At 34.5% G+C, this 21,534-nt stretch overlaps 3 protein-coding genes and 1 long non-coding RNA gene across 5 annotated transcripts in view; 2 read left to right on the top strand and 2 right to left on the bottom strand.

Annotated features, from left to right (window-relative positions):
- Positions 1 to 28: 28 nt before the first annotated feature.
- Set2 (SET domain containing 2) lies at positions 29 to 11,831 on the bottom strand. Of its 2 annotated transcripts, none has more exons than XM_081974464.1 (12): positions 9,986 to 11,831; positions 9,122 to 9,926; positions 8,912 to 9,065; positions 5,761 to 6,124; positions 5,215 to 5,705; positions 4,973 to 5,161; positions 4,644 to 4,918; positions 4,427 to 4,516; positions 1,744 to 2,076; positions 1,005 to 1,222; positions 691 to 849; positions 29 to 633 (listed from the first exon to the last, which is right to left on the bottom strand). In XM_081974464.1, the coding sequence occupies exons 1-12, from the start codon at positions 11,558 to 11,560 to the stop codon at positions 115 to 117; spliced, it is 5,172 nt and encodes a 1,723-aa protein (XP_081830590.1). In that variant the 5' UTR covers positions 11,561 to 11,831; the 3' UTR covers positions 29 to 114. The 2 variants fall into 2 exon arrangements, with proteins under 2 accessions (XP_081830590.1, XP_081830591.1); XM_081974465.1 differs by having other exon boundaries at positions 5,215 to 5,702.
- Positions 11,832 to 11,949: 118 nt separating this feature from the next.
- On the top strand, positions 11,950 to 13,107 carry LOC145725665 (uncharacterized). Its single transcript, XM_081974503.1, has 5 exons — positions 11,950 to 12,126; positions 12,294 to 12,512; positions 12,565 to 12,671; positions 12,725 to 12,842; positions 12,894 to 13,107. Coding segments are annotated over exons 1-5 (534 nt in total). The 5' UTR covers positions 11,950 to 12,125; the 3' UTR covers positions 12,983 to 13,107.
- Positions 13,108 to 13,113: 6 nt separating this feature from the next.
- Positions 13,114 to 14,450, bottom strand: LOC145725671 (uncharacterized). The gene is made up of 2 exons (XR_014177365.1): positions 13,335 to 14,450; positions 13,114 to 13,268 (listed from the first exon to the last, which is right to left on the bottom strand). It is a non-coding gene; the product is annotated as an uncharacterized LOC145725671 (long non-coding RNA).
- Positions 14,451 to 16,273: 1,823 nt separating this feature from the next.
- The window catches only part of LOC145725643 (uncharacterized), a 34,989-nt gene continuing 29,728 nt past the window's right edge, over positions 16,274 to 21,534 (top strand). The window contains exon 1 of the mRNA XM_081974466.1: positions 16,274 to 16,677. The gene's annotated coding sequence lies outside the window, so the exon portion shown is untranslated. The remainder of the gene's footprint in view (positions 16,678 to 21,534) is intronic.

Raw genomic sequence — 21,534 nt, 5'->3', positions numbered from 1 at the left:
TCTATCTCCACACAAATCAAAAACACACTGTGACCTAAAATGTTTATTTGTCAAAAAAAGTAAATCAATCAAAATAACACAACAAACGCTATAATAATCGCTCCCAAAACTGAATTAATCTTTAAAATCCGGCTCGTCATGACGTTTTTGGTAAACGTCACCAAACTTACTCATGTATTTCTTAATGTACTCCCGCGCTTTACCCTTTACATTATCAGTGCATACCAACTCGTCAATAGTGGATACGTGTTTGATCTCTTTAAGCATCACAAAGTGAGTCAACTTCCTGGCCAAATGTTTAAAATCTTCGGTGTTGGTAATTCTAGCTTCCCGACAATCGGGTTTCCTGTAAGCGTTAAGCACCCCAACCACTGTAGTGGCCATTGTGGACCTGAAGACTTCTTTGATTTTTCTGGCGTGCTCGTCGTTCCATTCCGACATATCCTTGATCCGGGTCTTGGCACCGCTTTTGGTTGATTTTTTCTCCCTGACTTTCTTCACTTCTTCACCTGACGCTTTAGGTTTTTTTTTAGCCAGCAACATTTGTTGCTTTTGTCGTTTTAGTTTTTCTTTAGTTGCCTTGTAACGCTTCTTGTTTTCTTTTGATTGCAAGCGGTCTTCTTCGCTTCGAGGCTAAAAGTGATTATTTTTCAAGCACTAGTTTTGAATATAAATTATTCCTCAACTCACGCTTATGATTTTTTCTTGACAGAGTCCTACTCGTCGTTTCTTTCTGGGTATTTGCTGATTTGGACTGTCTAGATTGAATTGTTCCTTTAGTCTAATGTCAATAGAGGATAACTGTTCGGATGCAGGGTCCTCGATTGATTCGTCCTCATCAGATTCCATCTAAGTTGATTTATTAAAAGAAAATGTGATTTTTATTAATTTAAATACCAATGGCTTTAGAGCAAAAGTGTGTAACGAAGTTAACTTTTTTGAAAAACCTGTCAACCTGGTAATCTGACAAAAAAGAAAGAAATAACAGCCGCCTAAATACGTACTTTGATTTCAGGACTGGGAGTAACTGAATCGCTTCCTTCTTTTTTGATATAATCGGGAAGAAGAGTTTTATGACCAACTTTTGACGTGCTGCTGTCAATCTGCTTTCGTACTTCGATTAGCAGTTTGCTGTCGTCGATTTCGTCATCGCTGTCAGTCTCCGAGCTGGAGCCTGAAGAACTGCTGCTGGAGCTGCTTTCGGTTGTTGTAGATTCTGACGCTGTGAGAATGAATAAAGCCTAGTTTATAAAAGAAATTTTAACTTTAGCTGTAACTTTAGCATTAGTAATAAATTTAGTATTAACCCTAAAAAAGAAGGGTGTTTATAAAATCCCTAATTTAACCATACAGTTTTCTGAAAAGTAACCTAACTTTAATGTTATTTTTTTCATGTTTAGCTGCCTAATGCCATATTACTGCACTAAATCAATAGCAAAAGAATATTCTTTGAATTTCTGTTTAGAAATTTCATAAATAAAACAAAAATTCAATCTTAAGAGGAAATTTAAACATTGGAGATTTAACTTTAGTATTAGCTGTAACGAAATTTAGAAACTAAACTAAATTTATAGTTAAAGTTAAATTTTGTTTATGAACATCACAATTTAAAACCACTAGCTCTATTCTTAATGCTAATACTAAAGTTAATGCTAAAGTTAAATTTTGTTTTATAAACCAGACTTAATAAACCTAACCTCTAATAGGTAAACACAAACAATAATTGAAATAAAAATAACTTACATTCGATCATTGGCTCTGAGTGCGGCGGCGGTTCCCACTGACTTTTCCTTACTTTGACGTGATAGTAATACGGCCTGCCGTATTTGTCTTTCGCGCATTTCCATTTAGGCGGCAACTTAACCGGCGGCGGTATGGGACCGGCAAATTTCACTTGGGACGGATCCTCTTTCGCTTCTTGGTAAATAGGCAGTCCAGCCAGTGGACCCGGTATACCGGCCATTTGACCCGGTAGTCCATGACTAGGATTGGGCAGAGAAGTGGTCACACCAGGTAGAGGATTTGACAACGTCGCAGCTACGCCGGGAACCATTGGAGGCATAGTAGCTTGCACTCCTTGAATGTTATTACCACTTAATTAATAATTAAATCAACTGTAAAGTTGTGCGATTAGTATTACACATACTAATAATAAAATCAGTCACGGTAGAAAACTTCATATGTAGTTTTCCCATTTTAATTTTGCCCAAAGTAATTTTTTTCACGAAGAACTTGCATTTACAGCTCCATAGAGTTAAGAAAAAGTGTTCATTAACGTCAAATTTGGCTTTGTGGAACTGCAAACCCAACTTACAGTGCAATTTCTCCAAGAAACATATCTATTTGGCATTTTATAGTTTCAGGTCACCGGTGACTAGGTTTTGACAATTATGACAGCTGTCACGTGACCCAAGCAACGTATTAAAGTGTTAACCTTAACGTCCCAATTGTCAAATTAAGCTCCATGGAGCTTTAAATACAACTTCCAGTGCAATTCCTCAAATAAGCCACAATTTGTAATTTCACAGTTTCAGATCACTGGTGAAAGGGCTCCGACAGTTATGACAGCTTTCACGTGACGTAAGAAAAGTATAAATATGTTCCTTAACGTCAGAACTGTTAAATTTGGATCCGCGAAGCTGTAAACACAACTTACAGTGCAATTCCTCAAAGAAAAAACTATTTGTAATTTTACAGTTTCAGATCACTGGTCACGTGACTGAAAAAAAGTATAGACGAGAGAGAAAGATATAAGACTTCATCCTTGTCTATTGTTCACTTTCAGAAAGGGTAAATATCTAAGTGAATGTCTTCCAAAAAAAACATTTACTGATTAGCGCTTCTATTTCTGTCAATTGTCAGTTTGAAAACCATCGAAATTTATTTGATTTGTTTACTATTAATTCTTTTCCGTTTCTTTGTGTTGTTAATCATTTATAAAGTTTTCTATTTACCACACCTTCACAGTTCTTTTAAGAGCTATTGTTTCTACGCTTTTAACATTCTGTAAGTACTTTCATAATATTATTATTAACATTTTTATTTTTTCTTATGTCGGCTGTCACGATCTAACCAAAATTGGCACAATTACTAACCTGTTTTGAAAAAAAAGTGGGAGTGTCTATTATGGTTTTTATTTAGCCATTTGGTTTTTCGTAAATTCGGAATTACTTACTATTACAGTATTTCTTTAGAAAATGCCTGGAAAAATTCTCCACATACAAGCCCAGCAGTTAATTCTTAACCTTTGTGAATATTTTGAATTGGAAAAAACCAATGGAGGACCTTTAGAAGCTTTATCATCTGTTCAGGAAGAAAATAAGACATTTTAAGACCTTACATATTCTTACTGATGTATTTTTTTTGATACTAGAAGGTTGCAGCTGCTTTGAAAATTTCCCGCAAAACTGTTTATTCGATTCGGAAAAAGCAAGCAAGTGATCTTATGATTTCCTCACCTAGAAAACGTAAATCGAGGCGTTATCGACGAGCCAAGACCACTGATTTATCTGAAAGCATTAAAATGGATGTTCGAAATACATTATATGATATGTACAAGGATAGTATGTTAATAATAGTAAAATATATCTACTTTTGTAAGAAACATCTATTAACATTCCATTGTTTCCAGAGAGATTTTTGGGTTGCATTATAGATTTTTCATAAAAATTTCTTGAAACATATTAATAATAAAGTCATAGAAAAAATAAAATAAGTGTCTAAAATGTTTTCCAGCGGGTTTAAAATAAAACAAGTGGATTGCAACCTGAAAATGAGATATGAGATACTACAGCATCACTCAGAATGTCTTATTGAATTTTTAATTTGTTGTATTTATTTTAGAGAAACATGTAACCATCCAGAACCTAAATCAAGAGCTTAAAGTTAAAGAAATACTACATATTGGTGATACATCTCTGCGAATTTCGGTAAATAAATTACGTTTCAAATTTAGACGGAATTCTATGATCCAAACGGAGACTTCTCATAAATAAAAAATGTTATTTCGGTCAAGATATTTTTGATTTGCTTTGGTATAAGGTTGTTTCAGTGCAAATTTGCAGCCAAAAATCTCTACTTTCTGACTGACAACATACGCAAAATTTTAAACGTGACGAAGCTTTAGACATGCCCTTTTCTATAATATGAACACAACAGGTTTGTTGACGAAAACTTGATTTGATTCATATGATTATAAATGACGTAGCCTTCGTGACGCACGGGTAAACTCACTCCGCGAGAACAGTAAATATGTTCCTTAACGTCAGAACTGTCAAATTTGACTCTATGGAGCCGTAAACCTACAGTATGAATTCCTCTAAGGCACACATGTTCCGTTGTTTCTCTTCATGTGCATTTATTAGCCTTTTCTTAATCATTCTCTTAAACCTAAAATTTTTTAACAGAAAAACTAGTAAATGATTACCTGGATATTGTGACGGTGTGCCTGGTATGGACCCTGAAACGTTCAGCATCGGAGATGCAAACGGCCCTAATACAGTCTGTTTCGGAGTTCCTGCAATGTAAAAAAAAAATTATAAAATAGTATCACAACAAAACTAAATTCAACAAACGAAAAATAAATAAAATTAGAATAGATTTTTAAGTAAACTGATCATAAACGAATCTAATATAAATATTACCTTGCGGAGTAGGTCCAGACTGGGAAGGAACGGGCAGTGCTTGCCACTGACCGAGCGACGGGTTCCAAATATATTGAAACCCTTTGCTGGGATCAAAAGGGGCGGTGAACCGGGGATCCGCCCCAATCAACATGCAATTCATTTCGTGTTGCCGCCATAATTCTCTCTGCTTCATACGTCTCTCTTCTTCGCGTAGTTCCATTTGGAGCGCGAACAGTTTACGTCTCTCGTGTTTGCTGATTTTTAAAAATTCCGCGGATGGTTTGTCTTCAGAACTGAAAATATTAGGACTTTTTAACTAATGATACATTGATCCTGGAAAAACGCACCGTCTTTTCGTGGTTTCTCTTTCGGATTTGCAACGCGACCACGTGGTTCTATACCGCTGATCGTTCTTCTTAGATGACTCTTTGTCAGCGTTACTCTCCATATACTTTTTATTCGCTTCTTTTTCGTGCTCTTTCATTTGTTCGATTCGTTGTTTCTTTGGGATGCGGAAAATTTCCTTCATGTTTGCCCTGAAATCGTTACACTACCACTAGCTGGTCGACTAACTTAACTAACAACTCACCATTCTTCTAAAAGCTTTGCTGCCAAAAACTTGATTTCTTCAATTTTTTCATTGACTTCCGGGTTAGTTTCAAATTCTGATGTTTTGAAGTCTTCAATCTTCTGGTCGTTATCTTCCACTATATCTTCGTTTGTAGCCCATTTCTCCACGGCAGGCAAAACTTTGCTCTCGATCAACATTGTCTTGTTCTGGATGGGTAAAACGGCCAAAGTTTGCAACAACTCCAGCTTAGTTTGCATAATTTCCATGGGGAGAGAGGTTCCCTCAGTTTTCATTTGTTGCGCGTCTATCATATAACCGTGCATTAACCTTAATCCGTGATAGTCCAAAAATAGCCGTCGACAAGGAAGATCACCGCGACGCAACACACGCAACAGTTTTTTGCGTTGCGTCAAGTCTTTGGCTCTGACCATTAATCTGCTAAGTTTTAGTGTATGCGCCTGGTTCTTTAAGCCAGTAGTTCCCAACATATCGATATCTTCATTCAGCTGCTGCAATCATAAACCTCTTAACCACAAAGCAGAATCAAATTACTTTTAAACTTACGTCAATCTCCTCGTACAAGACTTCTTTCCTCACTTTTTTCTTTCCAGATTTCTTGGGAGTAGTTTCCTGACCCTCCTGAGGAATGTGAGGTGACTCACTAGAGGCATCCGGTATTGAAGTAGCTGACACGCCGTCAACGTCCATACTTTCGACTTCAGACCTTCCAAAGCCTGCATTTTCGAGTGGTAGCTCCGGAGATACTTGCTGTTCGAGGATGTTTAAAGATGGTTCGATGTTACTAACAACTTTCACCGGTTCCTCATCTTCGTCCTCCTCCTCGTCTTCTTCCTCTGATTCGTTAGGACTGTCACCCAACCAGCCTCGACAGATTGATGCTTCGCAGAAGCATTTTTGTGCCTCTTTGCTGTTAGAATTTAGCTATTTAACTATTTTTCTGTCTCTTCATATAAATTGGTGAGATTGCTTTTAAAGAAATGAAATCTCATGAAAACGTCCTGTTGTAGAGACGTCGTTTTAATGACATTTAAAAGAGCATTATCTGTGCTGGAGAGTGTCTCAAAACAATGTCTCATTTAGTTTTCGGTCTTTCCGGTAGAGGACATTTTACCGAAACTTATCTCTTCGGTAATACGAGATGTTAGTGAAAATAAGGCCATTTTACATTGGAGCACCTCAATCAAGAGAGAAAAAAAAGTAGCATAGCAAAATTGTTCGCCGAGAACCATAGATTATGTTCATCGTATTTTTGTTATACATTTAGTGCTATATTCACTTTGCCAGCTCATAAATCGGTTATTTCGGTGCTACAGATCGAGATCTACTCCGACAGTCAGGCTGTCCTAAAGGCCAGATGGGCAACAGACTGATTCAGGAATGCTGGGATGCCCTCAACAAAGTGGCAGAGCAGAAGCAGGTAAACCTAGTGTGGATTCCGGCACATGTGTCTTCTGCGAATCCAATAACTGCCGAACCTCCCATAGGATTAAGCAACAGACAGGTAGCAAGCGCACTGAGTGACTGGGCGCTTGAAGGTACCACAGAGACGTGGAGAAAGGCGGAAGGGTGCAGACAAGCCAAGGAATTGATTGGAAACACAAGCGACGCCAAGGCAAAGTCCAAATGGTTGATGTTAAGGAGTCGCTGGGTCTTAAAAACACTGGTTGCGGTTCTGACAGGCCACTGTGGCCTAAACAGACATTTGCATCTACTAGAAATTGGTGAGAGCCCCGTTTGTTCACAATGTGGAACGGCGGAGGATCGTTTATCAAGAGGTGCTTTCTTGGGGCCTCCACACTCTCCCGCAGGGAACTGTCTTCCTTGGAGCGGGGAAGGGTCATTGAGGGAAAACGGCGAAAAGGGCCTTAAGGCCTACTTAAGTTATATTTTTTTAAATGGAACACCCTATATATTTTTAGTTCATTTAATTCTGTTGAGTTTCACTTTTTCAACGGTGTATTAAAGCATATGTTTGTAAACGTTATTCTTGGTAATTAGAAAAAAAAGCGTTTCCTTAACAAAAAAGTGCTAAATAATATGTATAAAAATACCCACAGTCAAAACAAAATTTGGCTATGTTCATATTAACATGTTACATGTCGTCGTTTATAAACAATTTTTTCAACTTCCACCTTAAAAATAGTAGAAAATAGAAATGGCCATTTTTCTTATTAAAGTGACGGTAGAACTGATTGTAACTTAGATTTTTAATAAGATTTATTAAAAATATTTAATTTTTTGATGTGTTAGTTTATATGATTTCCGATTTTGTTTGGTATTTTAGATATTGGCCTTTTTTTAGCTTAGCACAGGTCTTTTTTTTAAATAACAGGGTTAACCTCTACAAACTTATATGTTGTAATACACCGTTGATAAGGTAAAAATCAACAGAATTAAATGACGTAAAAATATATAGAATGTTCCATTTAAAAAAATGTAAATTACTGTCATGTGTCAGAAACTAAACGGAATAGAAAAAAATTGACTACGCCATTGGATTCTACATGAAAACTTCTACCAGGAACTGTTCTTCCTTTTTTGATAACATTAAGAGCAACTGAAATACAGAAGAGGTTCAAAAATTAACAATTTTTGAAAACCCCCCGTATCTTTGAAACAAAAGAAGTTTGCGCCGCCCACTTTTCGCCACTCATCAAAGCTCAGAAAAAGAGATCAGAACACGTATGCTACTTTTTTTCTATCTATTACCGTTTTCTCTGTACCCCGTAAAACCATCGAAAATGCAGCACCCTGTATAGGCTTGCTTCGTATGTTAGACAGCTTCTAACGCCTTTGTTTTTACACGTAGGAAGAAACTGTCAACACAAAAGCTAGGGGGCTTCTTTTAAATCACCAGAAAACGTTATTGAATAAAACAAAAAAGACTAACAAAGATGACAAAAAATACTAAATTTTTAGTAGAACATCCTCTATATTTTATGATTACTTGAAAGATATACACGGTGTCCGTAAAGTCACGCATAAATTTTATTAAAAATCAGTGATTTGTTTAGAAGAAGTTAAGTTAAAATAACTCAATTAATATTTAGATTAGGTTAGGTTAGGTTAGGTTAGGTTATACTTGGAATTCCATGAAGAATCCAAAAATGCAATAAAAAATAGAAGTTTCCATTTGAAAAAATAAAGTTGACAGTCGTTTTTGGGTTATTTTTGGGTCACCCTGTATACATGAATTTATTATCAAAAAAATCACAATAAAAAATAAATAATGACGTGTCCGAGCCTTTTCCCAGAAAACAAATACCTGATTTTTAATACAACTTATGCGCGACTTTACGGACACACTGTATACAAGAAAATATGTTGACATTTAGTTGAGCCGTTTTCAAGTTAATGGAATGTAAAAATTGTAATTTTATTGTTTAAGAAACTAAACGTTCCCTTTGACCTAATCTGACAGTTGGTAATTATATTGTTTAGTTAAATTACGTCATCGTGACGTCAAATGATAATTTAACCACACCTTTTCTATCGAGCCTGTAGTATAGCGAGTTTGACGTCACGATGACGTAATTTGACAGTTGATCAATGTATTGTTTTGTTAAATTACGTAATTATGTCAAAAAATGATAACGTTCATTCCCTTTGATTATTTATGGCGACTGTGCATATAAATAAAGTTTTGTCATTTCTTTTTCACAAAAGTGGTAGTTGAATGTGTCATATAACTTACCCATATCGTTGAAAACGATAATCAAAAGTAATTTCTTCCCCAGCTAAGATGGTTCTTGTACTAAAAAATCCAATTCGAAGTTCTCCATTTACGGTCCATTTTTGGGTTTCAGCATTAGGGTCGCATGAATGGTTAATAAATCTTGATATATTTCCTACAAAAATAATTAACATGTTAACATCCTTCATCAGACCATCAAGGCCAATATACCTTTCATAGTGGCGTCAATAATAGCATCAGCTCTTAAAGACATAAAATAAAAATGCATATTCTTATCTTTCGAATACACTTCGGCGCGTTTATCAAACTCATCGGGATCCAACACTTCGCCCACATATTCCAAAATAAACTCCCCATAAGCGATATTAGCAGCAGCTCGCACTCCTAAACCTTTCTTTTCAGTTTTGAAAACCTCCACCGGAGCAAATAAGCCCCTTTGAAACCGTCTGTTGGTGCATCTAGTGCCGATTTGGCACGATTCACCGCATTCGATCATCAGTAGTCGATTCAAACAATCGTCACCGCAACCAAACTCGTTGTTTTGTATGTCCTCTTCCGCTAAGTAACAATCGCAAACCATTCCTTTAGCCTCTTTACATGTTTGCCTCTCTGTTTTGTAAGTGTTTTCCTTTAAGTGGACAAAGCTTTTTAAGTGAGCTTCGATTTCCGTCTTGCCAAAATCATTCTTCTTATTGGGATTGGGTAGTTCTGGTGAGGAGGACGGCAAACACTCCAGATTGTCTGAAGACTTGGATTTGGATTTCAGCTTGTCAAACTTGCTGAGACAAGGTGACGCTGCTGGGGAAGGTTTTTCTATTGAATTGCTGTCCGAATTGTCGATTTCGAGGTTCGGTTCTGACCTAGATCTCACCAAACCATGAGACTTCTTTTTTATTGGTGCTATTGTTTTGATTCTGTCAGATCTACGCACCTCTTCGGAATTTTCACCACTTCTAGATCGGGCTTTGCCCTTCTTTTTCTTCAGTTCTTTTGCTTGACTCTTCTTCTCTTTAGCCTATAACATTCAAATTAGAAGCAACTATAAATGCAACATTAAAAAAATAAAATACTTACTTTGGTTTTAGTCACTGAACTTGAAACACCTTTTCTATTAAAGCTCATTTTACTTTGTGACTTATCCTCTACAACTAAAGTGTCTACAACACTTTCCTGATTCAATGAAAGTTTTTCCATGAAAGTTGCAGTATCTTTATTCCCTGCAGACTCTTGACTGGTTGATGGTGTGACAGATTTTGTATTTTCTTGATATTTCTTCATATCAGTGGATTCATCATCAGAAGTGTACATACGAAGCACTTCATCTATGGTGTCATCAATCAGTTTCAACTTGGTACTGCAAGTTCTAGTGAACACAGTTTTCCTGGATGGTCTTTTAATGATCCAACATTCAGCTAGTTTAGTCTCCCTTGGGGGAAATTGAACTGCTGGTGAATTAGGTTTGTTGGTTGAATTTTCATTTGAAATGGAATCAGTTTCCATGTTTTCTGAACTTCCAGGGTCAATTACACCTTTTTCTTTAGTGGTTGTTATTTCAGATGCAACTTTACAACTGTCATTAAATGGTAAAGCTTCAAAGTCAGATGAAATTGATCTTTTCACTTGACATTTAGGAGATGATCTAGGAGAGCCTTTTGGAGATTTTCTACTTTCTTGGAATGTGTTGTATTGTTTTATAGTTGGAGACTGGATTACACTTAGTTTTTCAGGTGTGTTTATAGTTGTAATGTTATCCTGTTGATCATTACTGTAGTTTTTTAATGATATTTGAGACATTTTATCTTCCAAACTATCACATAGTGGCATTTCATCAATTTGAATTTGATCTGATTCCTCTTTGTATTGGTCAAACACAGTGCTTTCAGCAGCATCTGTGACTTGTGGGCATTCCACAGTAGGCTCAACTAGTACTGTTTCACTACATTGTGGTTTAACTTCTGGTTCATGCTGAGTAAATTTTACTTCTTCCTCCACTTCCATGCTACTAGAAGGTAATTCCTCAACTTTCTCAATTTCTAATGTGTATGTAATAGAGTTTACACTATTGTCTTCTTCTTCTTGATTTTTAGGGCTTTTAACACACTGCACTCCTTCAGTTTCAACACTGCTACTGGTGGTCTGATCTGCAAATTCAATAATAAAACTGTCATCTTCAACTACACACTCTTCAATAATATCAGGTTCCTCCACTTTTGGACTGTCAATGGTGACAATAGGATTGTCTACTGTCATCACTTTTTTGACCTGAACATTGGTGTCCTCATCTGATTGTTTTCCTTCTAAAATATCTATTAAGGACTGCTGATCATCTGGAAGGGTATTCACTGAAGAGTCACTTATTTCAATTTGCTCAATCTTGTCTATGTTTCTGTTCTGACTGTTTTCATCGTCAGACCACTCTTTTAAGAGCTCCAATATTTCAGGTCTGGTCTCCATTGCTTCAGGTTCTTCTAACACTACCTCTTCAGACCCTTCAGGGGAGTTAATTTGTTTTACTTTTTTTGTTTGCCTTTTTGGGGTTTTGCTTAATCTTGGTACAATTTCAACATTAATTATACTCTCTCTTCGCGTTGATCTAGTTGACACTGTACCAACTACAGCAGGAGCAGTTTTCTTTTTTCTGGGAGCCATAACGTGGAGATTGTGTGAAAACGCTCCCACACGAATTGGAAAATCATTAAATGCATTGAATAATCATTATAAACAATGCAATGCATCTAATAAATTATTAATACAACATTTGATTTTTGTCACTGTTGCAACGACTAAGGTTTACAATAGAGTATTCTACTTATTCTTTTGGAACATATTCAGAAAATTATAGTGGTTGCACACTCACATTAACACAAAAAACTTAAATAAACATTTTGCAGTTTGCACTATTTCTATTTGTTTGCATCATTGACACTATTGACACTAATTGACAGAAAACAGAAATGACAGATGAAACAACAACCAAACCTCAAACCTCTCTTCTTCTTTCAAGCTATTTTTTTATTTAGGTTAGGTTCAATTGTCAATGTCAGCTGTACTGTGTTATCATATTTTGGTGTTGGGGAAACATAACATAAATACTTATATTTATCCAAAAAAGTTCCAACAAAACCAGTAAAAAACCTAACAATTAATTATATTAAATCCCAATACTGCTCTTTAATTAAATTGTACTGTTTTAACTGCAAAATAGTGGGTCAGAAGTAAGTTTTTCAATCAACTTTCCTATGTGCCCCATAGATAGTAAACTATTTCATTTTAGAGTAATCTTTTTGCTAATACCTAATAAATTATTCTAGTTTCCTATGATTTATTTGTTGGTTAACTAATTTCACTGTTTTTAACACCCTTTATAAAACTTTGTTTTCAGTGGATTATTTGCGGGAAGGCTACCAAATCGTAACTAACATTGTTGGATACATTGGTTACATCATCCAGAACTATGCCTGGTATATGCTATTCAGTGGATTGGTAATCTACTATATCTACACCAAAGTGGTAAATCCCTTGTTACAGTCATTGTTAGTCTCTTGGATGAACTACAAGAAAAAAAGGGAGGATTATGAATATGATGCTCTTTATCATAAAAGTAATGGCAGGATTCATGATAAGGATGAATAAACTGACAGTGTTGTTTGTAGATCCTGACTTAGTGGTAAACAGAATGATGGCTAGACAGGAAGCTGCTCAAAAGTTACAGGACAAATACAATCAACAGGCTAAAGAGTATCAGGACAAATTGCTAGAAGTATGGACTGTTTTTCATATAGTTTTTCATTGCAACTAATGACTTTTTGACAGAAAGAGGAAAGAAAGAGACAGGAAGTTTTGGGTCTTTTAAATGATTCAGGGCATAGACTAGGAGATGGCAGTGCTGACAGTTCAAATAGTAACAAGGCTGCCAAGTCTTTTAAGCCTGGTAAATGTAAAGTGTGTTGTAAAATGCAGAAAAAAAATGATAATTTTCTAGAATACCATCCATTAATGGGGGCAGGGTCTTCTTCAAACTACCGGCCACCAAAAAAAAGCAAGTGTGGAGGAGGAGGGTGTGGAAAATAATAGCAATTCATATTTCCGGAATAAAGTAATGATTGGATTTTATAAGAGGTGCAATGACTGTAATAACAATATTAACTAACAGATTTTAATTAATTAATTAAAATAATAAAGAAAATTTAACAAAATGTTATGTGGTTTGTTAATTATTAATGTTTAAACTTGAACTATAAGATTAGGAAAGAAGCGTGGCAACATCGTCGTAACGAAGAAACCAATCGAAAATTTCCTTGGCGATTCATCACCATTCATGTCCTGCATATGGCGTAAATGATCATGCGCTCAATACCTGTTTACGTCAATACAATGATTGGATGATTTTACTCTATATACTTATGTATAAGCAAATACATACATTAATTAGTTATACATATAAACCCATGTATTTTTAATAAGGCGTAGGCTGCAACGTCGGTTTAATTTTTTAATCTCCATCAATAATCTGAGAGCAACAAAGTGGATTACACACGCACTAAGGAATGTTTTTAGTATTTTTTCATCACTATGTTAAAATAAACTGGAACCTAAAAATGTGTGGAATCATGCTTATGTTTTAAATAGATTTTTATACACGTATCATATGATTAAAAGAAACATTATATTTAATGCTAAAATGTGGGTTTAACACAACGCCACAACACTTTTCCTATAATTATGACAAGTCTGTGTCAATGACAGATTTCCAATTTTTTTTATTGGTCAGGAAAGGCCATTTTCCAAAATAAACCCATCAATCACTTATTGTGCATATAATCGGTTTCAAAATAACTACTTATTACCAACACTGGTATTAGGCTGGGTTAATTAGGTATATAGCATTTACTGGGTATAATAACCAGAATTTTTTCCTCTACTGAAATTAGTGGAATTGCAATAAAAATAGACATCATTATCGTGTTGTTTGTTGATATAGAAATATTTGCATTGACGCTGATGTAAGAGGCTAAACAGAAATTTGTCATCGAATCGGAGGAAAATGATTTGCAAATACCTACATAAAGTTTATTGCAAAAAATGTGTGACTTTTTTACTGCGTAGATGTTTGATTGATTGCTCTTTCGCGTCGAATCGATTTTCGTTTACCCCAGATTCACTAGGTATACAAAAATGGGTCACCTCCCCCTTGAATGATTTATTACTCAACGGTTTAAATAGACTGTATATGGCTGATCTCAATCTGGTGCAAAATAATAGGTCACTTGGTCATATAGAGTTTTAAATTATTGTATTCACATATTTAGAGTAGTTGTCAGTTTTTTTAAATATCTCTACTGGAGTATTCCTACTCAATGTTTTTAGTAGTATATGATAAAAACTGCAGAATTGTTCAAACTCAAAACTTCTTCTCCAAAAAGAAAACACAATATCGATCTTCAAACCAGCTTCATATCTTCTGTGTTAAAAAGTACACTGGTGGATAACCAAAGTGATTAATACTGACTTTCTTAGCAATTTTGTGCTTTTATCACAGTTTTTTTAAAACTACAAAACATCAAAAAGTATCCGTTTAGATATAGTCTAATTTATAGGAATATAGTTCCGAGTATACACTTACATACATTTACAACAATATTACAATGTAAGTGGTCGCACGCCAACTTACAATGTAATGTAATATGCATGTATACGCTATATAGATGAATAAACAGATCGGTTGATTTACATAGACATCCAGCTGAAGTGCTAATAAACCTGGTTTTCATTAGCTATTCATAGAATCAACCCATAAAGGTTTTTGACGGGTTTTTACCCGATAACAACAATCACATTCACTGAGTATAGGGTTAAATAGATAGTTTAACTTTACAATGTATGGTAATGATACTTGTAGAATATACGGTTTTAGGTTTATTCTGGTACTGATTTGAAATATCATCAATTTTTAGATAGAGGGTGTCTCCAAAAGATTTGGGTAATAATTTATTTATATGGGCAGTAGGTACCAAAAAAAAGCGTTTTACCCACATATCAGCTAATTAATTTTAGTTATTACAAGTTTATAAAAAAAACCACCACATTCCAGTACAATTAAACTTTAATTACCACTTGGAACAGCATATACTTTCAAGTTCTTAAAAAAAATCTGAAGCATATCCTATATCTGTACTGTATTTTCATGAAACTCGTGTCTCTGTACTAGAGACACGTGTTTTACAAAAACAAAACTTTTGGATATCAATTGATTATAATTACCAAAACGTAGACGTAATTAGTTAAAAAAGTGGGGGTAATAAGACTAGGTATAATTTTCCATATTTACAGTATAAACCGGAAAATTGTCCACACGTGTGTTGTAAATAACGTTTGGATTTGTTTTGTAATTTTAAATTGCAAACTATAGAAAGTTTTAACAACTTTTGAAGCAGAATATCGAAAGTTTCCAGTTCCAAAGAAAAACAATAAATTAAGCTATTGGAACTGTTTGTTTACAAAGCTATTCAATCATCCACTACTCGCCTACGCCTTGCCCTCGAATCCCTTCTGATGCCCCCCTTTTACCCTTCAAGATAAACTTTCCGATTTTGTGACGTAAACAACTATTTGCTAATTATTTAAAAAAATGGTCTTACCTCATATACACGGTAGCCCCCAAACAAGAATAGTATAAAACATTTCTGTAAATGCTTTTTATTAAAGTTTAATTAAAAATTTTTGCGGTATAATAACAATATGGCGTCTGGTACACCGATTGCGTTCGATTATTCCTCCCTAGAACAAGTGCAGTTAAATTTGACGATTGTCACAGGATACTCCATTGTGTACAATTAGCGCAGTCACGTGATAACAGATTATCTGATTGGTGACAAGAGGAATAACTATCCTTCCTTGATAATTATGTTGTTTTTTTATTATTTATGTACGTTTTATTGACTGATTGCCCATTAGGTTTTCAGTTTTTAGTTAGTTTTACGTGAAGGAGAAAACATAAATTCTACCAGTAGTCCTAAAAGTTTTTTTAAAAAAATATATTACTTTATTTTTGACATTTGACACTGGCTTGGTATTTCAATTTCTTAAATTTTACGGGAAGTTCTTCATGTGTGAGAATTTACTTTTGGTCTTGCTTTACAATAAACAATTTCCAACTGTGAATTTAGTTAAAGTTTTCAGTAAAACTAGAAACTAATCATAAAGGCGACCATAAAAGGATTACCGCCAACAAACAAACACATGACAACGTCGCATTACTGTTTACGCGTAGTGCTTACTTTATCGCGTACGTAAACACAAATGGAGAACTGGCAGAATCGAACAGAGAAAGAACGATAGAATTACGATCCTTTACTTTCAGTTCAATTCAATCGTTCACGTTCAGCGTTCAGCGTTCAGTCAGCAGTGGGCTTGTGCTTGTGTTGTGGATAAGTGATGCGGCGCGCACACGGCCAGCAATGTTTACTTCGTAATATTTGTGTTTTTTCAAGTTGGTGCTCAGTTGTTTTGTTCGTGTTGAAATAAGTGGAGCGCGAGTTAAAAACACATTTATAAAAAACAACGCGTAATTTCTTTATTCAATCGGCGTGTGTGTCCTTCAGTGCTTTGGATGTGAGAGACACCCCAAGCCTTGGGTCCTTTCCACCTTTATTGAACCCAGTGGGTTTTTTTATTTGATTTGTTGTGATAGAGTGATTGGTGTGATAGAACGGTTCAACGTGCCTTGTAGAAGTGAGTTTGGACCTGGGATTTGTTGTTAATTCTGGGTGAGTCTTCATTTTAAGGCATAAAATTCCATAGAAAACGTCTTCCGTCGGGCAAACGACCCGAAAGGTGAATGTCTGCGCAGTACGCATTACAGTAAACTGCTTCTGACTTCTTTCTGTCCTAAATAATAAATCACGTGATCGTGGCAAAAACAAAACGTCACTGTCAACCTATTGTTATTTTTATTGTGTTTTGATTTAGGACTTCACATTCCTTTATAGAGAATCTATTTCAGGGTTTTCATTGTAAACTCCCCACTCTTTCTTTTGCTTTTAATAGTCTGTGACCAATCTTAACCTACCTTAAAATAAACAAAGTTAAATGTGTCATATTGGCCTTTTCTATTGGTTCGGTACAATGCCAAATTGAGACTAGTGTATTGCCATACTGTTTTAATGATATTTGATAGAAAAGGATGGAAATAATTTTGCTTTACAAATCCTAATGGAAAATGCTACACAGTTCTTTCCTCTAGGATTTCTTCAAGTACTCATAAAGTTTAGCAAAAATGCTGCTACTCTTCCGTCCGTGCTAGTCCCTATTTTTATGTAAAATTGATGTGTACAGTATACAGGGTGGTGCACAACCTGGGGGTTAGATACTTGATATTTTTAAGAAACTGACTGACAACTGTCAACTTTAACTATTGGTAGGAAGTAGGAAGGACACAATTAGGTTAGAGCTGCCCTCCGTTTTTGTTTATTTCAAGGTTTGTATGGTTTTTTGATTAATTGGTTTAGTTAAAAGGTGTAGGTACTTTAACTGATTTATTGATTATAAAGAATATCATAGTATATTTATCAGAATATTTTGAACAGTGTCCAATAACAAACTAAACTAGGCCTGAATTGAAATGAAAGAATACTCCTTCATTTCCAGCTTGAATCAACCATTTGTTAGTGAAATTATGCCAATAGTTGCAGTTTAGTGATATCTTGGAAAGTCAATATTTTACTTTTATTCTCATTATTTAATTTGCATATTCATTTATGCAAATAGTATTATAACATGATGTCATTTAGATAGCAACAAGTACTACATATCTCCTATTTATTGAACATAGCTTGACCACTGAAGATAAATTGGTATTTCTTATTACAAATACTAGGAAGCCCAGTAGAATATTGAATTGTATTTTTACCACTTATTATCTCAATCATATGAAACCACTTCAAAGTACTTAAAATTTGAGGTGAAACTTTATCCCAGACTTTATCATCCAGTCAATAATTTATTGTCACCTAAAGTCATTAAAATGTCAACATTTTATGGAAGCACATTGAAAAACATTTTACTCAGCAATTATTACAATAACTATTGAATAGTAATTGCAGGCAAATATGAATTGCACACACATATAGGATTTGTCACTAATTGTTTTTATGCCCATATTTGTTGTCACTATTATTGCACCTTAATATCATTTTAGGAGATAATGCTTTGAAACCCAAATGCATTAATAGATTACTAGGAATTGTTGTTGTTTTTTTAAGGATTTCCGAAACCCACTAACCTATCAAGGTCTATACAAATTGGGTATTCCCCTACTAAACTATTAAAAAAAAGTTATTTATTATTTAAATTAGTTACTAAGCATTTTAGTTAGTAGGTAAAACCAGGAGCAGGTTTTTTTCTGCTATTCTAGACACAAAACAATTATGTCTCACATGTGGTTGTTAGTGTCTTGTCTGTCTCTAATTATTTATTTACTTAATAAGTACAGCAGAACTTAAATCTATTCCTATCTATCAAAGTAATTGTAAGTATCTACAGACTTATCAAGCTAAACTGATAGATGTTTTTGCACTGGTGACACAATATCATGATCACATGACCACCATAATTATTATCATTAAGGTAAAATAATAACAAAAAACATAGCCTCACTGTTACCTTGACTGCAATTTGTTAATTGTTCATATAACATAGTGGATTAGTCCAAACAGAAACTGGATGCCAATGCAATAGTTAAACATGCTTATTATATTGACTTTTGCATTTTGCATGGCATTAGCGGTCCTTTCCATTGTATATGCATGTTTTTTTTTAAGTGAATTGTGAATAACTGGAATTTTATAATATTCAGAAATCTAAGTAAACAGATCATTTCTGCAAGGTGCACTTCAATCAACTTCCTTGTGTGTAGTCAAATGTTCCTGTTCAAAAATACATAAAAGCCCATGTAAAACAATTTAAGCTGAACAGGAAAAAGTTAACCCCAGTAACTTAGCAAAAGCTGAATAACCACACAATTTCTGATTCTCATCATCACTTTTCACCCTCACTATTTACTTCCCTAAATGCATAAAATTGATTTTATGGAAATACTAAACAAGGGTGACTAAGATTGATTCATCCCTTAAACACCCTTGACATATGGGTTGTGAGTCAGTTTATGCAGTTTTAGATAATTAATGGCATGTCGTGATTTTGGTAGGATACCAAGTTTTATTCAAGGTTCATTAGTCTCGAATTTAGCTGACTTTTCCGAGTTGGTTAAATAATTTCTCCACACCAAACACGTCCCACGTGACTTTGGTACCGAAATATCCGATAATCCAAACAATTCCTCTCACGAGTTTTTAGTTTCTACCCAGGTTTCTACTGATTTATCCAATTCGATGATAAAGTCCCAAAAATTGTATATTAACGTAGCAGATCACCAGACGGCACCAATTAGTCAAGTAAATTGAATGCTTACTCCAATATAGCATAGAAAGCTGTAAACAACATTACGTAAATCGATTCTAAGATTAAACTTGCGTAGGTTACTTGGTCGGTTTCCTAAAGGGTACAGTCATTCCCCTTGACATGAACAGGAACTGAACTAGAAACCTGTTTCAGTTTTTTTTTCAATGAGTTTCCAAACAGAATCGCGCTTAAACTTGTACTACTTTTACAGTGTAACTAGTTTTCCCAGTTCCCTTGCAGTGCAAAAAAGTTTTCAGGAAACATTTCATACTCTCTGGATATTATTAACGTGAATAATCGTTTTGTTATCGGGAATAACCCAAACACGAAATTCCCCAAAGAACTTTGGCTGTTTGCCAATTCGGTACGTTATACCCAGGTAAACACACACATTTTTACGCCTGACGCAGCGTGATAAGACATTTTTTTCCCGAAAAACTCGATTCCACCAGGTTCATGCTATTAACAAGGTAAAATTAATTCGGATAGGAAATTATAGATTAAAGATAAGTCCAAGCGAAATCCTAATAACTATTTGCATGTTCAACACAAAATTAGACCATGTACTTTTTTCAGTATTGCATGCAAGCAATGATTAAAAAAATGCACGATTTTTAACAGGACATAATTTAAAATTCATTGTAGAAACATTGTTCTGTTATTGTGTATCTTAGTACGTCTCTCCATGAAGTTGAACATTTCCTACACAACAAGCTGTTTAATAAAAAAAGTGAAAAATCCATTGCTGAAATTGTAAAAGGCAGGTCACATGATTGTAACAATTTAAATTTGCAGCTGGCAACATTGTAAAGTTAAGATGAAACTTGTCAACAACAGTCACGTGACCCTGAAAATGTCATCTTTAACTTTAAAATGTCTAAAGGTGTGATTTCTTTGTAGCTTGTGCTTTGTGAACCGTAGGTAGGTATATTAATTGCAAGAAATTTCTGTTTTTTTTTTTTAGGAAATAATGTATACTTTTCAATAACAGACCATTGTACTTGAAAATGTTGATATAAATCAGTTCTGGACATTAACCTCAAAACAGGAGAACTTTCTGTCATTTTTTTTGTAGGCAACTGCTACCGCGCACTGTTGCCATACCACTCACATTACAAACAATGTTGTCGCTAGTGCCAATAAATTAAAAATTTGATTTTTGCAGTTCGTATTTGAGCTTTTTTCATTTAAAAACTATATTTACAACTTCTTCTTTTTTCTGTTCTCTTTGGTGCCTTTTATTGGCAGGTCTCAAATATTTGCATGAAAATTTTTCCTCACTTGGTATTCTAAATTAAAGCTTTATTTTGTAATTACAATACAACATTGTTACCATACAGATTAACAGCATTTTAAGATAAAAAGCATTTAGTGTCACAGTTAAACTGTTATTAAAAACATTAGTACATAAAAATGTTGATAAATGTTCCAGTAATAACCTTAACCTTTACACGCTTTAGCTCCAGTTCACAATAACAAAAAACACTATTCGCACATATTTGTCTATAGTTTACTATTTGTCATGTCGAAGTAACAAGTTTTGAAGAGTCAAATTGTCAAACGAGAGTTTCAATCATAGAGAGAGTTTCATAACAATGTTCTGTTACTAATTTAACCATGTTTTGTTCAAGTGTCTAGACTAATCATCATTAATGTCGTAATGTTTTTATATTGCTGTTTGGTTGTAGGTACAAAAATTGCCAGACTAACGTAAACATTTGTGGTATATCTTATCTTACATCATTTACGTAAATAATACCGAAATCTTATGAAAATACTGCATACTATTATCTTCAATTTTTGGTCGTAAATCCACAATTTATATCAAATAAGTTAATATGTATTACCAAGTATAGTTTTAGTTTCAATAATATGATAGGTAATTGGTGAAATCAATTTCTGAGGAAGTCCATCAGAGACATTGAGTTTTTATTTTCCCCCCACTAGATTTTTTCTTTCAGTTTATTATTTTAAAAACCACCAAGAAATTATGGGTGGTAAATTAATCTGGGCCACCGCATATACTTAAGTATCCTTCACAGAGCAATCCTATTGTTTCACTACTTGGAACTAATGAATATTGTTATTCACATAGGTCATTATGTGGTTTTTGTTCGATTTTTTTACATAACGGCAATGTACAAATCCTCAACACCAAAACTAAG

The sequence above is a fragment of the Ips typographus genome, linkage group LG2 (genome assembly GCF_016097725.1).
Source record: "Ips typographus isolate SLU linkage group LG2, UJ_Ityp_2.0, whole genome shotgun sequence".
NCBI lineage: Eukaryota > Metazoa > Arthropoda > Insecta > Coleoptera > Curculionidae > Ips > Ips typographus.
Note: the sequence above shows the minus strand (reverse complement) of the source record. Positions and strands in the feature narration are given on the sequence as shown.

What these genes read in the sequence shown, in the direction of transcription:
- LOC145725665 (XM_081974503.1), top strand. An exon ending in TGATGCTCTTTATCATAAAA is followed by an intron (nt 12,513 to 12,564) that starts GTAATGGCAGGA and finishes TGTTGTTTGTAG; the next exon opens with ATCCTGACTTAGTGGTAAAC. An exon ending in TGCCAAGTCTTTTAAGCCTG is followed by an intron (nt 12,843 to 12,893) that starts GTAAATGTAAAG and finishes ATAATTTTCTAG; the next exon opens with AATACCATCCATTAATGGGG.
- Set2 (XM_081974464.1), bottom strand. Translation starts at nt 11,560, where the DNA reads ATGGCTCCCAGAAAAAAGAAAACTGCTCCTGCTGTAGTTGGTACAGTG. An exon ending in GTCTGGACCTACTCCGCAAG is followed by an intron (nt 4,517 to 4,643) that starts GTAATATTTATA and finishes TTTACATTGCAG; the next exon opens with GAACTCCGAAACAGACTGTA. An exon ending in CACACCGTCACAATATCCAG is followed by an intron (nt 2,077 to 4,426) that starts GTAATCATTTAC and finishes ATAACATTCAAG; the next exon opens with GAGTGCAAGCTACTATGCCT.